The following is a 17,668-nucleotide window of genomic DNA, read 5'->3' on the forward strand; positions in this document are numbered from 1 at the left end:
GCTGCTCCAGATGTGCAGAACGCTTATGGACAAAGTCGTGAATACCAGCAGACTTCCTCCATTATAAATTTATGCCCAAAACATACAATTCGGCTCTCAACATTGCCAAACAAAAGTACTTCACCTCTCATCTCCTCACTCTCAAATAACCCAAAACGACTTTTTGACACTTTTCACTCCCTTCTAAGCTCTAAAGTTCCTGAACCTGTCACTGACCTCTGCTCTGATGGCATGGCCACTTACTTCAGAGACAAGATTGGCAGTATCCGGCAGGAAATAATCTCCCAGTCCCCAAATAATTTCAATCCTCCTCCCTCCAATTCCTCCACATGCTCTCTCTCCTTTTTTGACCCTATAACAGAGGAAGAAGTTTCCAGGCTTCTTTCTTCTTCTCAACCCACGACCTGTAGCAGTGATCCTATTCCATCTCACCTCCTCCAGTCCCTCTCTCTGGCTGTCATCACTCACCTAACTACAATGTTTAACCTCTCTCTCTCTCTCTTCTGGTATCTTTCCCTCCTCTTTCAAACACTCTATTATAACTCCACTACTAAAGAAACCATCTCTTGACACGACCTGTGTCACCTAAACTTGATATCTCAATTTCAGTCTGCAGCACTATCATAACTCCTGTGCAACATGCCCGCTGTCTTGGATCCACATTTGACTCCGATCTCTTCTTTGTTCCCCATATTCAATCACTTACATGCTCTTGTCATCTGCACCTCAAGAATATTGCCAGAATCCGCCCTTTTCTTACGGTGGAAACGGCAAAAACTCTTGTTGTTGCCTAGATTCATTCTCATCTTGACTACTGCAATGCACTACTAATCGGTCTCCCTCTCACTAAACTCTCCCCCCTTCAGTCTGTTCTAAATGTTGCAGCCAGGCTCATCTATCCATCCAACCGGTACACTGATGCCACTTATCTGTGCCAGTCACTTCACTGGTTGCCCATCCACCACAGAATACAGTTCAAACTTCTCACCCTCACCCACAAAGCTCTCCACAGTGCTGCACCTCCATACATCTCCTCCCTCATCTCCATCTACCACCCTACTCCTGCTCTCCACAGTGCTGCACCTCCATACATCTCCTCCCTCATCTCCATCTACCACCCTACTCCTGCTCTCCACAGTGCTGCACCTCCATACATCTCCTCCCTCATCTCCATCTACCACCCTACTCCTGCTCTCCACAGTGCTGCCCCTCCATACATCTCCTCCCTCATCTCCATCTACCACCCTACTCTTGCTCTCCACAGTGCTGCACCTCCATACATCTCCTCCCTCATCTCCATCTACCACCCTACTCCTGCTCTCCACAGTGCTGCACCTCCATACATCTCCTCCCTCATCTCCATCTACCACCCTACTCCTGCTCTCCACAGTGCTGCACCTCTATACATCTCCTCCCTCATCTCCATCTACCCCCCTACTCCTGCTCTCCACAGTGCTGCACCTCCATACATCTCCTCCCTCATCTCCATCTACCACTCTACTCTTGCTCTCCACAGTGCTGCACCTCCATACATCTCCTCCCTCATCTCCATCTACCACCCTACTCATGCTCTCCGGTCTGTTAGTGACCTAAGATTAATAACCTCCATAATTCGTACCTCTCACTCCCGTCTTCAAGACTTTTCTCGAGCTGCACCTACTCTCTGGAATTCTCTGTCCCGGAATACTAGGTCAATCCACAACTTTTCCACCTTCAAACGTGCCTTAAAAACACATCTTTTCAGGCAGGCTTATCAAGCTACCTAAACTGACTATTCCCCGACTAAACCTCCCCCCACCAACTCCTCTGGCCTAAACTCTATCCTCTAGTAGTCCCAAAGCAGATTGGCCGGCACCACTCCTGTCAGTTCAATAATTGCTCAAATCCTACTTATCACAAACAACTACCTTATGTGTCACCCCCAATTCCTCATAGATTGTAAGCTCTTGCGAGCAGGGCCCTGACTCCTAGTGTTTCAGTTGCATACTATCCAGTTATTTTTGTTTTGTACATGAAACCTATGAACTTGTAAAGCGCTGCGGAATATTGTGGCGCTATATAAATACATTTTATTATTATGATTATTATTATGTCTGTGTATTAACCCTCTTGTGTTCTGCCCATATTCTGCGGTCCACGGCCTCACTCTCTCACTTACATTTCTGATGAACACAACTTCTTCAGTAGACGTGGCCACCAAACCCGGCATTATGGCTACCCCACTCTCGGCAATAGCTCTGTGGAATAAGCCCTTTGCCAAGGGAGACGCCACCTGGATATAGCAGATACACAGCAGGAGATTAGGAGTGCACTTATCCAATATCAGGACCCAAATATCAGCCTCACCACAACTCACCAGTGCAGAGACGCTGAGTCCCCCCGCAGACTCCCCAAATATAGTCACAGAGTTGGGGTCACCTCCGAAATCTGCAATGTTCTCCTGAACCCACCGAAGAGCTTGAACCTGGTCCAAGAAGCCATAGTTCCCAGGAGCTTTATCATCTCCAGTGCTAGGATGAAGAAACACGTAATTCATGTTACCTTTACTGGGGTGATGTGATATATTGGGGCGTCATTCATAGCAGATGTGGTGCAAAAAGACCTCAAACCTGGACTCTGAGTCGAGCATTGTGCAAAGCAGGTGTCAGCATGTGGCCTTGTATGTACAAGCATGAGAGTCACAGAAACCGTATTGATTACCTCATGAAGCCGAGCAGCCCCAGCCGGTACTGGATGGATACAACTACAACGTTTTCATAGGCGCTTAATACAGAACCCTCAAACATCATGGATCCCCCCATTATCAGACCTCCTCCATGTATGGACACCATGACCTGCACAAGGAGAGAAAGCGTCTATTACTCGTCAGAAAAAATGGAATGACTGTGTCCTAAAACTAACATCAACACCATAAGGGAACTGCCATGGGCACGGTGTCAACCCCACAACCATGAGGTCTGAATTCACCGTTTTATATGCAGGTAAGTACACAAAACACTCACAGGCAGCATCTTCTCCTTCACTCGATCTTCTGGGGTGAAGATGTTCAGATATAGGCAGTCCTCAGACGCTGGAGGTATGGTGATCTTTGCTTTAAATGCCTTTGCTAACTGCTCCAATATGTCAACATTCTGTAGACATCTGTAATATATAAAATACGTGCACTTCACGTGACGATACAGTATGAATGTGTGCTGAGCACTGCCACCAACCTCCATGTCCACTTACATTGGAGCATAGTCTGAGGCCTCCCTCACTGAGCTCCATGCTGTGGGGGGTTCTGGGGCGGCAAATCTCAATGAACCAACTGGAGGTTTGGCGAAGGGGACTCCATAGAAGGTGTGGACAGTCCTGTCTGTTCCCTTTGCAGACGTGGTCTTCCCCCGCAATTTGCCGTACCGTGTTTCCACTTGAGGTTGGTCATCCGCCTGCGCTAAAGTCACAGAAAGCAGTAGATTACTGCATGCAGAAAAGTGCCTGCCTTATAGTACAAGCTTCCGGCATCCCCTGCTCATTCAGCCTCTGCTCACTGCTGGCTCTGGTGATTTGGCATTATAGGAGCTGAGTTTTGGGGGGTAGGTGTTCTGGCTTACTGACTGTTTCCAATAACAGCACCCCCGGCTGTACATTATCAGCCTGACACCCTCCGCTCTACAGGCCTTTATATGTGTATAGTGAAAAGTAGAGGAGTCCAGCTTCTGATAAAAGGATATCCTTTATTCGATGCAGTAAAATCCATACAAAACAAGACAGATGCTAAATTGTATCGTTTCGTATTTCAAGTTAACGATCCTTACTCGTGATATAAAGTGCCGTCTGTGACTCTCCCATATAAATACACATCCTCCAATCACATGTATAGAAACAACATCACATGATGATCAGGTGTGGGCGAATCACAAAACACGGAATGACAAATCCAACATGTGCAGAAAAACAAAAAACCGTTACATATTCATTGATACTGTGAAATCAAGTCATGTTTATTGTTTATTCCTGTGGGGAAGTAACTACCAAGTTCTGAACTGTAAAACTTTTTGTATTACCCTTCTGTACAACGGGATAAGTGCAAAGTGGCAGAAGAAACATTGCGTGTTGGATAGTGAGGTATGTCAGATAAATGTCTCCGGATTCTGGATTTAATCTGTTTGGTGGTACATCCTATATATTGCATAGAGCATTCAACACATGTGATTAAATAAACCGCAAACTCAGCGTTGCAGTTATTTAATTGTTTTATTCTGTGACTTCTGCCATTCACTGTGGACGTGACTGTTTGACTAAAGGACATATGTTCACATCATGTGCATTTTCTGTGGCCGCATTTATAGCTACCCTGATATGAAAGCCACACTGGTTTGGCTTTTGGGCGGTCACAAAAAAAGGCTGGGACTGATCCTATGACCCAAAGTAGGTGCGGGGCAGGGAAGAGGACTATCAGAGGCCGGTGCAGGTGACACTGGTGACGTCATCGCGCCGCCTGAGCCGTACAGAGCGGGACACAGGCCGGAAGAGGCCTGCATCACATCGCAGTGTCATGGAGGTAAGTATAAGTGTTTAGTGTTTTAATTATTTTTAGTACAGTATGGCAAGAAGGGGGGTGGGGCCCTATGTACTGGCACATTATTGGGGGGAGCACTATGGGGCATCTAATGGGGGCCCTATATACTGGCACATTATGGGGGGGTGCTCTATGGAGAAGGGGGGGAAAGATCACTATGGGGGCATTATATAGGGGCATTTAATACTGGCACTCATTTTGGTGCCACTATGGGGAAGGGGGGAGAGAAGCATTATGAGGGCATCTATGTGGGGCAGTCTATAGGGGCATTGTATACTGCCACATTATGAAGGGCACTATGGGGAAGGTGGAGAAGCACTATGGGGGCATCTTCTGGGGGCACTATGGGGACGGGGGAGGAGCACTATGGGGGCATTTTCTGGGGGCACTATATAGGACAAGGAGGAGCACTATAGAGGCATCTTCTGGGGGCACTATATAGGAGTATTTTATACTGGCAGAAATCATAGGGGCACTATGGGCACCTTAGCAACCTTAGCAACTAAGTGCACTCTGGCACAGAATTTTTACTATTGGTGGGATTTTGGGGAGCACTATTACTGTGGGGGCACCTTGGCACCGTATCAGCTTAGCACAGTTATTTTTGGGGGACATTATGGTTAACCTATTAGTGTCAGGGGCACTATTTGCTGGGTGCAGTTATTTTTTAGAGCATTGGGTTCCAATAATTATTGAAGGGGGGGCTATCTGTGTGTAACTAGTATTTTCAGGGGGTTTATCTGTTTCTGCAGTATAGTTTTGGGGGGCACAGCGTCTCAGTATTGGGGGTGCATGATGGGATGTTGAGAAGGTGGGAGGAAAAGTAGGAAACTAAGATGTTTGTCAAACTCTGCAGAGATGAGAGATGGCTGAAAAAAATCATCATGGTGGTCTGGTCTGAATGGAGAAGATGAGGACAGAGAACATCTACATCAAAGGAGACGTCACTGGATGTAAGAGGTATGAGCGCGATATATGGGTGGGGCTGTGTGGGTGTGGCTTGATGGTGGGCGGGGACACAGGGGCCCCATAATCTCCTATTGCCCGGGAAGTGCCTCTCCCAAGACCAGACTCTGGATCCGCCACTGGGCCCTGTGTGGTAAAAGTAACGGATTTCATTTTTTCTTGGGTATTTGTTTCGGTAACAGGTTCTCCAGTCTATTTCTATCTGATGTTAACGCCGATTGTCCGGCTTTCCTAATGGACGGTGTAGTGTATAGCCTGGAGTGTAACCTAGAGCTGATAGCAGCCGCCTCTTCAGCGAGAGATTGGGTGGTGGAGCGATTACGTCGCGCTCTCACCATTTCTCCTTTTGGTATATTTTTCGTTACATGTGTAGGATGACATTTGCTAGCAGTGTGGGGATCCCCGCGGTTTCTTTTCTGTAAGTAACAGAGGAATCCTTTGTTTTTGCACCATCTACATATAAACGCAGATCCAAAAATGCAATTGTAAATGGATCAGGGTGTAGAATTAATCCAAGTTGCCATCAAGATAATCTCCAAAAAGTGGTGTCCGCTGTATCATCTGACCATACACAGAGCAGGTCATCGATATAATGTCCATAACACCTTATGTTAGGAAAGAAGGGATTATTAATAATATCAAACAAAAATCTTCTCTATGGACGGGGAAAATTTCGCCCCATAGAAACACCGGAGACCTGGAGAAAATAACTGCAATCAAACATAATTTTTTTAAATTTAATTTAAAATTGACTGAAATACAGATGGAATCTTGCAGCTCTACCGTATAGTTGCTATAACTTCCCAAAAAACCATTTGAGGGCAGAGATCGCCAAATTATGAGGAATATTCGTATATAATGAGACCACATCAGCTGTAATCCATGTGAAAGCATCGCACCATTCAAAATTATGAAAAGATTGCAAAACTGTCCCGGCCATATCCGTGCCTCCGATACGTTACGCAGGTGAGCGCTGCAATTTGACTTTCTATATCTACCGTCCTTTATATGGTCTCAGCTCCCCGTAGATCATTTACAGAAGGAGCGACGTTATCCTGTATGGGATCCGAGAACAGGTCTGTGCACCCAGTGGCCTCAGTCGTGACCAGCCAGAATACAATGTAGTATGCTCCACCTCACTATACAATCACCCAACGCCTCTGCGACACAGGAGGAAGACCACCTGACTACGACCCCCCCAATAAGACCCCAAAGACCCCGCAGGTGGTGGCTGAGCTCACCTTATAAAATCTGTTAAGGTGGACGGGGATATTAGCAAGAGATCTGGGCTGTGGCAGGGAAGGGGTTAAGTAATTTGTCATCAGTAAAGATTACATTCTCTTCAGTGGATACAATGTAACAAGCTCTAAAATTAAATATACACAGAAGGGGGTTTTGTGAGATTTCCGAACAATGCGAGACCGTTCATCACATGAGAAATCCTCATCCAAAGTCCATGGACTTGAGGGGTGACCTGGAGCGGGAGACATCACTGCTGAACCCTCATCAACCTTTATAAGCAGTGTCAGCAGCCTGTCACCAAGGGCCCCGGGGACAATGTTACACCTCTAGTTAGATAGCACTAACATAGTCCATAGAGCTGTACAGCCAGAGTCACCAACATCTGATCGTACTGCAAAAGATGGGAAAACCTTACTGACCCTTGGAGCTTACACTCTACAGGAAAGAGGACCACACTGACCATAAGAGCTTACACTCTACAGGAAAGAGGACCACACTGACCATAAGAGTTTACACTCTACAGGAGAGAGAGGACGCTGACCATAAGAGCTTACACTCTACAGGAGAGAGAGGACGCTGACCATAAGAGCTTACACTCTACAGGAGAGACCATAAGAGCTTACACTCTACAGTAGAGAGAGGACCCCGCTGACCACAAAAGCTTATACTCTACAGGACAGAGAGGACCCTACTGACCACAAGAGCTTACACTCTACAGGACAGAGAGGACCCCGCTGACCATAAGAGCTTACACTCTACAGGAGAGAGAGGACCCTAACAACCACTTCTGCCGCTCTTCCTGCTCTCATTGTAATGTGTCATTATGAAACAATTAACCGTCTGTGTTCTCTCCGGTGTAATGTTCCTGCACCCTCAGTGCCCCCTCATTGTAATGTCTCCTCACCTGATGCCAGGACCCCCAGAGTTAGGATGCACAGCACAACTACCCTCATCAGAGCCTCCATCGGTGTAGAATGTGCAGAGCTCTGAATAAAGCCGTTACCTGGGATGAGTGCTTTGAGGAGGGGCAGAGCCAGCCCTAGTCTTGTGATTGGCTGCTGGGGGTGTCAATCACGGTGGGATGGACCAGCCTGTATCCGTAGGTGCGGAGAAGTATCATCTATGAGAACAGGATCGTGCCGCGACTTTGGTCTGACAACATGAAATTACATATAAGTGTCCTGACGAGGTGTGTGACTTGCTGCTGACGTCACATAATTATTTTAGGGTACAGTACGGCTGGGATCTGTAGTGCATACGACTTACACTGAACTGTATGCAATTTGTGACCAAATATCTGGTGGGTACTGGATTTTTTTCGGGACTGTTGTGGACTCTTGTAGCGGTGGCATCTTGCCACGTAGTACCCAAACCACGTTCCAATCAGTACTTGACCTGTGATTTTGGTGCCACAGATAGCCCTAGTGTTACACAGGTTTGTGTGTCAGTGTAACTGTAGTACAGGTGTTTTATTCACGAGCCAGATACCATGGACTCCCTGCGCGTGTTGTAAAATAAACTACATGGATGCCCCAGCGTGTTGTAGTAACGTTGCGCTGCGCTGACCTGTGCTCTCTGACATTTCTTATGGTCACAGCAGCTTCACGACCTTACCCACTCCTCCAGGAGGGCGTATCGTCACGCCTTGGTAACCAGTGACCATACCGGGTCTCGCTGACTCTACGTATTTGGCATCCGACGTCAGTTGGGGTACGGTATTTGTCAATACAAATATTGAGTGCGGAAAATCATTTAGGAGCAGCAATACAGGAAAAACATATATTATCAGGGATCTGATAAACTGTAAAACTACGGGGGTTGTCTATAAAATGACATGTACCTGTAACAAGTAAAATGTTGCCAAAACAAAAAGGGAGCTGAGAAGGAGAATTGGCGAGCATATAAATGATGTCCACAATAGTAGGGACCCCGCAGTCTCACGCCATGTACGTGTTGATCACGGCGGGGACCCAAGGTGCCTCTCCTTTATGGGAATCGAAAAAGTGAAGCCACCTTTAAGAGGCGGCGATTGGGATAAGAGAATCCTCCAATGTGAGGCGAGGTGGATTTTCTATTTGAAGACACTATATCCCAACGGCCTTAATGAACAACAGAGTTACACACGTTTCATTTGAATGGTCAGCGACCGTGATGGCCGTAACACTAGAATGATCTGATGTAAACTTGGCTGTGTGATTTAATTGACAAAGAACTAATATGTGTGGGAATATACCCCTTTGCCCCATATATTGGATGATACAACTGTTAAAGATCAAATAGTGTAGGAACGCTGCCTTGAGCCCTATACATCTGATGATAGAAATATGACATAATTGATAACTTTGGTACTGGTGGAGGAACACATTTTGGTGTCCTACATATCCTTCCTATCTGCACCGCATGAGTAATTGCATGTGGGAATAAGTATGGATGAGAACCTGCCAGAGAAATCCATCTTCAAATGATTGTATTATATAAAGTTACCGTCCGGCATCTGAGATGGCTTATCAGCGCGCAGCGCCTGCGCGTCATCCGGTTGCTTGGCGACGGGTGACGCTCAGACACATTTGCATGGAACTTCCGACAGCCCGGGCGATCATGTGACACCAACTTCCGGTGGAATGGAGCTCATGGGAACAGCGTGCGTTCCACCGTAGGAGGGGGGAGCAGGAGGGCGGAAACAGCTGGAGGCGCTGATTTTAAAAGGCGATGCAGTGGAATAAGCTATGTTCCCACACTGCCGGCATCTAGCAGTGAGGTGAGGCGAGGGTATCGTTGGGGACACTTCCCCATACCCCGGCAGGGATGTGTACCACTGACCGTCCAAACCGCTTTGTATTTACAAAGAGAAACTCTCTACTGAAATAGTAAGTTAATGCTGTTTAAATGTATATCAAAATAGGCACATTATAGTGACCACGTTTTGTGTGTATCTTCTTCTGTGTGTTTTTTATAGAAACCTTATGATTTCAATGAGCCCCTGATGAGCTCCATTTTTAATGGAACGAAACATGGCATGTAGGGCCATACAGTAAGGGACTTACAGGGAATAGGCCCCATTTTGGGACAGGTTCCGTATGGGGTCGCCCCTGTCGGGGCGAGTGCTCCGTGTCGTTGAGGCAGGTCTATGAGAATAGCCCCCGACCATCCATATAGGGAGGGCTCTAGACCAGGGCATTACAGGAGTATCCAGATTGCCATACCAACATAGCAATTGGACACGAGTGCCTGTTACCACACTGGAGCATTGACGCCACCCACCATCCTTTGGTCGTATATCTACAGGACGGGGTAAGACCCACCCACTATTACCTTACCGCGGCTCTAGATGGTGAAAAAATATATGTGTTTATATGTATGTATGTTATTTTGTCTTTGTCTCACTGCTACCACCAATGCTTTTTAAGTGAAATTATAGTAAAAGTTATATTTTATATTTATATATACTCCGTCCACATGTGGTAAATAAGTTAATAAGAGGTGTGACATATCTCTGCACACATGCACCTGGTGCATAGAGATAATTTTTTGTATATAAGTGTTGACTAATTTATGGATATGGCAGGTTTCCTAAGTACTGGGTGCAATGCAGATAATTGGCTGACAGAGGCCAGGGAGGTGTTTTCTGAAAAAAAATTTCTACAGAAAAAAATATACCCCTTCGTACAGTGCGGCTTTTAGAGAGTTAGAAAAAACTTATAGGGAGCAAATTGTGTCCTGGTGGGAGGTCCAGAGCTTGGAGCACTACCTGGAACACAATATTGTACCGAGGGGTCTTAGGATTACATTACTACCAGCCAATAGATGCAGGAATGCATCACTAATGACTAAGGACTCTTTCACACTTGCGTTGTCTGGATCCGGCGTGTACTCCATTTGCCGGAGGTGCCCGCCGGATCCGTAACAACGCAAGTGAACTGAGAGCATTTGAAGACGGATCTGTTTTCAAAATGCGTTCAGCGTTACTATGGCAGCCAGGACGCTATTAAAGTCCTGGTTGCCATAGTAGTAGTGGGGAGCGGGGGAGCAGTATACTTACAGTCCGTGCGGCTCCCGGGGCGCTCCAGAATGACGTCACTCTGAAGCGCCCCGGGAGCCGCATGGACGGTAAGTATACTGCTCCCCCGCTCCCCACTACACTTTACCATGGCAAACAGGACTTTAGCGTCCTGGAAGCCATGGTAACCATTCAGAAAAAGCTAAACGTCGGATCCGGTAATGCGCCAAAACGACGTTTAGCTTAAGGCCGGATCCGGATTAATGCCTTTCAATGGGCATTAATTCCGGATCCGGCCTTGCGGCAAGTGTTCAGGATTTTTGGCTGGAGCAAAAAGCGCAGCATGCTGCAGTATTTTCTCCGGCCAAAAAACGTTCCGTTCCGGAACTGAAGACATCCTGATGCATCCTGAACGGATTTCTCTCCATTCAGAATGCATTGGGATAATCCTGATCAGGATTCTTCCGGCATAGAGCCCCGACGACGGAACTCTATGCCGGAAGAAAAGAACGCAAGTGTGAAAGAGCCCTAAGTGGGAGCAGGAAGCAACTGCCAGCTCCTTGCGTCTCATGAAAATTCTAGTAGAATAGGAGCACCTCACACTAGAAAGTGCAAATAAGAAGTTGAAGGATCAGATTGAGGTCACTCTGACATTCGCACAAGAAACTGACTTTGGAATTAAAGAAAAACAGCTCCAGGCAGCCTTGGAAAAATTCCAATATCATTTAAAAGAGAGAAAACATAAGCAATTTACACGTGACTTATCAGACTTTAAAGAAAATAAAGCTTATATACTTTTGAATGAGAAAGGGAGAATAGAAAGGGACACTGATCTGTCCTCAACGGAAACTGACCAATCTGAGTCTGACAAGGAGCAATCGGGCAGTAGAAGGAATGTGGCTAAAGGGAGGGGGCGTGGGAGAAGAAATTATAAAGGTAACTCCTATAATAAAAATAATCAAGGTTTTTTAGCTCAGAACCCATCCTACCCACTAAGAAACCGGTCACAGCAACAACCGATGGCAACACAGGCCCAAAAATAATTAAACGGAAAATGCAGTTGTGCTGACCCAACCCCTTATTTTTTTCCAAAAATAATTAATTTGTCCTCCTACTGCTTAACTGAACCTGAAAACAGTATCTTGGAAAAGGGGCTCTCGTTTGTACCAACACCTAGGTTCAACCTCTTTAGGACAATAGTTGATCTTAACTTATTTGTTAGAAAATTAAGGTGGTTTAAACATTTCCGTAATATAGAAAAGAAACAGAGTTTGGAATTAGGGGTCCCAACCAACATGGTGGCAGATGTAAGACTCTTACAGAGTCTAGCGACTCCTTTAGAAACGTCACTGGGGGGGGGGGGGGGGGGCCGTTTACACCATTAAAGAACAAGAGTACCAGAACGGCACCAACCACTGATACAAATTCTATTGATGTTTTCCTAAATTTAGTGAGTACTGAACTCGAGTCAACACACTTACATCTAACCCCTCAAAACTGTACACAGGAGGAATCACGGGCATTAGAGAGCCTAGCACAAAATAAGAACATAACCGTTAAACCTTCTGACAAGGGAGGAAACACTGTCATTATGGACACAGGCGGCTATAAAATAATGTGTGAAAAACTTCTGGCCTCACGTGACTGTTATGAGATTTTGGAGGGAGACCCCACGACCAAATACAAACATGAATTTAAGAGTATATTAGACACAGCAAAAAATGACAAATTAATTAGTCCGACCGAATATGAGTTTCTTCTCCCACAGCACCCACAGATAGCGACATTCTATTGTCTGCCGAAAGTGCATAAAGGGTGTGACCCACTCAAAGGTCGCCCAATAGTTTCGGGAATAAATAGTTTAAGCCAAAATGTAGGAATTTACATAGACAAAATTTTATCACCCTTCGTGCAATCGCTTCCCTCATACGTTAGGGACACAGGAGACCTCTTGAAACAGCTAGAGGGTATACATCTAGAGGATGGGTGCATATTAGGGAGCATTGATGTGGAGGCCCTATATTCATCCATCCCGCATAAATGGGGCCTACACGCAGTGGCACATTTCTTGGGCACACGTGGATGTCAATTTGCGACACATAACAGCTTTGTCCTTCAACTATTGGAGTTTGTACTATGTAGGAACTATTTTCTTTTCAATGGCAGGTTCTACCACCAGCTCAGGGGCACCGTGATGGGGTGTTCATGTGCCCCATCGTACGCAAATCTGCTCCTGGGCTGGTGGGAGGATACTTTGGTCTTTTGTGACGAGACCATTTGTGAGGTCCAAAATGTCTAGATATGGGCACGTTATATAGATGACGTGCTGGTTGTCTGGAAGGGTGGCTCCAAGTCCTTCTCAGAATGGGCATTAGGCCTAAACAAGAACCAGATTGGCTTACGCTTCACGTCAGAGTGTGACGAGAAGCGGTTGCCATTCCTGGATATTCTTATCATCAAAAATCAGGACGGCTGTCTTGAAACAACCATCTTTCGTAAACCAACCTCAACGAATTCCCTCCTGAGGTGGGACAGTTGTCACCCTTTCCCCCTCAGGAGGGGAATTCCTCGAGGCCAATAACTGAGAATAAGGAGAAACTGTTCCAAGGAGGCAGAATTTCAGAGACAGGCAAATAATCTGAAAAAACGGTTCATGGATCGAGGTTATCCCATTGGCACATTAACACCAGCCTATAAGGCCGCAAAAGCCCGCACCCGCAGCTCCCTTCTTACCCCTAATAAGATTTACAGTACTGATAGTGTGTCCCCAACAGGGATCCAGGAGACGCGCCTAATTAGTACTGATGAGGCCTCCGCCGGCATCAGAGAAATAATTGCCAAACACTGGCATGTACTCAGGATGGACCCTGACCTCTGTGCTACCATAAAAGAACACCCAAGTATAACATATAGGAGGGGAAAGAGTGTACGGGATTGGACGGTGAATAGTCATTTCTCCCCTAAACCGGCACAAAAAACCTGGCTGGAAAAAGGTGTTCATGGTAATTACAGATGTGGGGGGTGCATAGCCTGTAAGTACATGCAGTGCGGAAAATCATTTAGGAGCAGCAATACAGGAAAAACATATATTATCAGGGATCTGATAAACTGTAAAACTACGGGGGTTGTCTATAAAATGACATGCACCTGTAACAAGGAATATGTGGGCAAAACAAAAAGGGAGCTGAGAAGGAGAATTGGCGAGCATATAAATGATGTCCACAATAGTAGGGACACCGCAGTCTCGCGCCATGTACGTGTTTTGCGTCTGCTCCCATTCTGGTGCAGCCCGATGTGTCTCAGCCATTTGTGGTGGAGGTTGATACATCAGAGGTGGGGGTTGGAGCAGTGCTGTCTCAGGGTTCATCTCCTGGCAAATGGGTTTTGTGTGCTTTTTTTTCCAAGAAACTCTCGGTCGCCGAGAGGAATTATGATGTAGGAGATAGAGAATTGCTGGCCATCAAATTGGCCTTTGAGGAATGGCATCACTGGTTGGAGGGGGCGTCTCACCCCGTTACTGTATATACAGATCATAAGAATTTGGCTTACCTGCAATCTGCCAAGCGTCTGAACCCTAGACAGGCCAGATGGTCACTATTTTTTACCAGGTTCAATTTTGTAGTTACTTTTCGCCCTGGGGTTAAAATCATTAAGGCAGATGCGTTGTCTCTCAGTTTTCCTGGGGAATGTGATTCAGAGGATCCTGCTCCGAATTTGGCCGATGGGGTGGTGGTCTCTTCTCTGTATCCCGAATTGGAGATGGAGGTGTTGGGAGCCCAGGAGGGGGCTCCTGGTTCTTGTTGTTCTGTCCCCACATGAAGGCGAATGAAGGTGTAACTGATAATGACTGTGTGACTGTCCTACCTTCGTATCCAAGCAGTGGAGCAGACCGGACCGGCAGATGCTCAGGTTAGATGGATCCAGACTTAGACACGAGGACGCAATCAAACGTGGGTTTATTTGATCCAAAGCAGCAACATACGATGATGCAAAACAGGAATGCAGTAGCAGAGTAGATGCTGTCATGTGGATGTCTTTCCTGAGGCTAACTGCTGGTCAAAAACTGATGCCTTCACAAGCCAAGGTGTGTGTCTCCAGTCACAAAGGAATGCAGCACTGAAAAATGGCTACAGGAAGTGACAAGGACCAAGGCTGCTAAAACCACGCCCAGCAGAGAAAAACTTTAATAACAAGAGCAAGGTGTGCAGCATACGAATTCCGGACAGCAGATGGCAGCAGAGAACAATACATTGAAACAACATAGTAAAAGAAGAGATAATAATACAGTGTATGAATTAAATTTGAAAGAACAGCACACTCCTCATCTGAAATTCACTTAGGGGATTTCACTACGACGAATGTCCATAAAATATAAAACAACCTGTAAAAGAACATGTTAGAATGCAAACATAGATTAGTCCTGTTTTCCAACTTGGAATGGAAAAGATCTGCGAAGCTAGATACAGTCCTGTTCACCCAGCAGGGACGTTCTCGATGGGTAATATTAAAATGAGTTTGTTAATTGGTCTTGAGAACGTTTTAAGCTCGCCTTTCCTGAAGATCTTCAACTCCACCTTCCTGACCTTACCATCCTTGCTAGGGCAAACCTTTGAAATTAGTCCGATAGGCCAGTCAATCCTTTCGGTTTGTTGCTCTTTCATCAATACAAGGTCTCCTTCCTTCAAGTTTGGTTTGTGGTATTGCCACTTTCTTCTTCCTTGAAGAACACTGAGGTACTCTTTTCGCCACCTGTTCCAGAAGTAATCTGCTAGGTATTGTACACGTTTCCAGTGTTTTTGGTAGATGTTAGCATGAGTAAATTCTCCACTAGGTATTAGCGTATTCTCAGTTTTTTGGGTAAGTAGAATAGCCGGAGTCAGTATGGCTGGTGTATCAGGATCCATAGACACTGGCACAAGGGGTCTTGAATTGATAATGGCCGAAACTTCAGCGAGAAGGGTGACTAGAGTCTCATGTGTGAGTCTAGACGAGTTTACATCCATCAACATAGAATTTAAGATGTTGAATGAGATGCTGATCATTCTCTCCCAGGAGCCCCCCATGTGGGAACTATGAGGAGGATTGAAAATCCAGGTGCATCCTTTATCCGCCAACTGATCTTGAATGGACTTGGTGTCGATGTTAAGTTCTCTACAGGCTCCGATGAAGTTGCTTTCCTGGTCAGACCTCAATTGTTTTACTGGTCCTCTGATTGCGAAGAACCGTTTTAAGGCATTAATAAAGCTGGATGTGTCCATAGATTCTATCACCTCTATGTGAACTGCTCGCACGCTCATGCAAGTGAATAGTACAGCCCAACGCTTACTTTTTGCGTGACCGCCGCGGGTCCTGCGTGCGGACACCATCCATGGCCCAAAGACATCTAGGCCAACATAGGTGAAAGGCGGCTCTGTACATAGTCTATCCGCAGGCAAGTCGGCCATTTTGTTGGTGTAGTTGTTTTCCTCTTGCTTTACGACACACTGATGCAGTACTTGGGACACACGTTTTTTCATACCTATAATCCAACGGCCTGCAGACCGTAATTTGCCCTCAGTAATTTGCCTGCCTTGGTGTTCGGCCCTTTCGTGGTAGTGTCGGATTAGCAAGACGGTGATATGATGTTTGCTGGGGATGATGAGAGGATTTTGTTCTGCAATTCCTAGGTGGGCTTGATTCAAACGACCACCAACTCTCAGTAAGCCAAAACTGTTGGTAACTGGATTTAAGTTGGCAAGAGGACTTTTTAAAGGAATCTGCTGTTTGTTGTACAAGCACTTCCATTCTGTGTTGAAATTTTCCTGCTGGACGTGACGTATTATGAGGTACTCACTATGAGATATGTTCTCAGCAGAGAAGGGTTTATGACAGGCATGCCAACCATGACAATCTTTATCTTGGTGAGTATTATGATAACATCTTGCAATGTGCACTAACCTTGCAATAGTTCTGACGAGTCTCATCCAACTGGAGAAACGCTCAAAGCGCTGACAACCAAAGCTGGAGGTTTGCTTTGTTCCAGTGACTAATGCACTAACTTCAGCACGGATTTCTGGATCATTATCCTGATCCTGGATGCTGAAAACTTCCTGTACACATTCGTCCACCTCTCCAAGCAGAAACTCTGGACCTGTAAGCCAAGTAGAGTTAGTAAAGGAACCTATAGACATAGGCCTAGTGGCATGATCTGCTGGATTAAGTTCGGATGGTACATAGTGCCATTGTTCAGGTTTGGAGGACCTCCTGATTCTCTCTATGCGGTTACTAACGTACACGTAAAATCGCTTTGTCTGCTTGTGGATGTAACTTAAAACGACCTTACTGTCGGTGTAATACTGGACTGCAGCTATGTCGACACCCAGTTCTTGTTGTATGAAATCCGCAATCTCCACTGCCAACACAGTCCCACAAAGTTCTAGTCTGGGAATAGTATGATCGGGCTTGGGGGCTAACTTAGCCTTACCAAAGACGAATCCAACGTGATTTTGGTTGTTGGGTTCTGTCACTTTCAGATAGGCAACCGCTGCGATGGCCTTCGTGGAGGCGTCCGAGAACACGAGGAGTTCTTTCTTTATGCAAGAGCAAAGTGAGGTTTTAATATAGCATCTCGGGATGTGGATCTCATCCAAGGCACACAAGGATCGCTTCCAGGCTTCCCATTTTTGCTCTTTCTCGGAGGGAAGTGGGGTATCCCAATCCTTGACTGTTTCAGAAAACTGTCTCAGTAGAGATTTACCTTGTATGGTAATGGGCGCTACAAATCCCAGCGGATCAAATAGGCTGTTTACCACTGATAGGACACCTCGTTTTGTGAATGGCTTGTCTGCACAACTTATCTGAAAACCGAAGGAGTCAACCGAGAGATCCCATCTGAGGCCCAAGCTCCTCTGCACAGGTGGACT

General features: G+C 46.0%; 1 protein-coding gene across 1 annotated transcript in view; it reads right to left on the minus strand.

Annotated features, from left to right (window-relative positions):
• Window positions 1-7,734, minus strand: part of LOC120981078 (fatty acyl-CoA hydrolase precursor, medium chain-like) — a 30,771-nt gene extending 23,037 nt beyond the window's left edge. The window contains exons 1-6 of the mRNA XM_040410558.1: window positions 7,674-7,734; window positions 3,229-3,433; window positions 3,003-3,141; window positions 2,701-2,834; window positions 2,357-2,510; window positions 2,159-2,272 (exon numbers count right to left, since the gene is read on the minus strand). Coding sequence (XP_040266492.1) covers window positions 2,159-2,272; window positions 2,357-2,510; window positions 2,701-2,834; window positions 3,003-3,141; window positions 3,229-3,433; window positions 7,674-7,734 — 807 coding nt within the window. The remainder of the gene's footprint in view (window positions 1-2,158; window positions 2,273-2,356; window positions 2,511-2,700; window positions 2,835-3,002; window positions 3,142-3,228; window positions 3,434-7,673) is intronic.
• Between the last annotated feature and the right edge of the window lie 9,934 nt (window positions 7,735-17,668).

This window comes from Bufo bufo, chromosome 10, assembly GCF_905171765.1.
Source record: "Bufo bufo chromosome 10, aBufBuf1.1, whole genome shotgun sequence".
In the NCBI taxonomy this organism is placed as follows: Eukaryota; Metazoa; Chordata; class Amphibia; order Anura; family Bufonidae; genus Bufo; species Bufo bufo.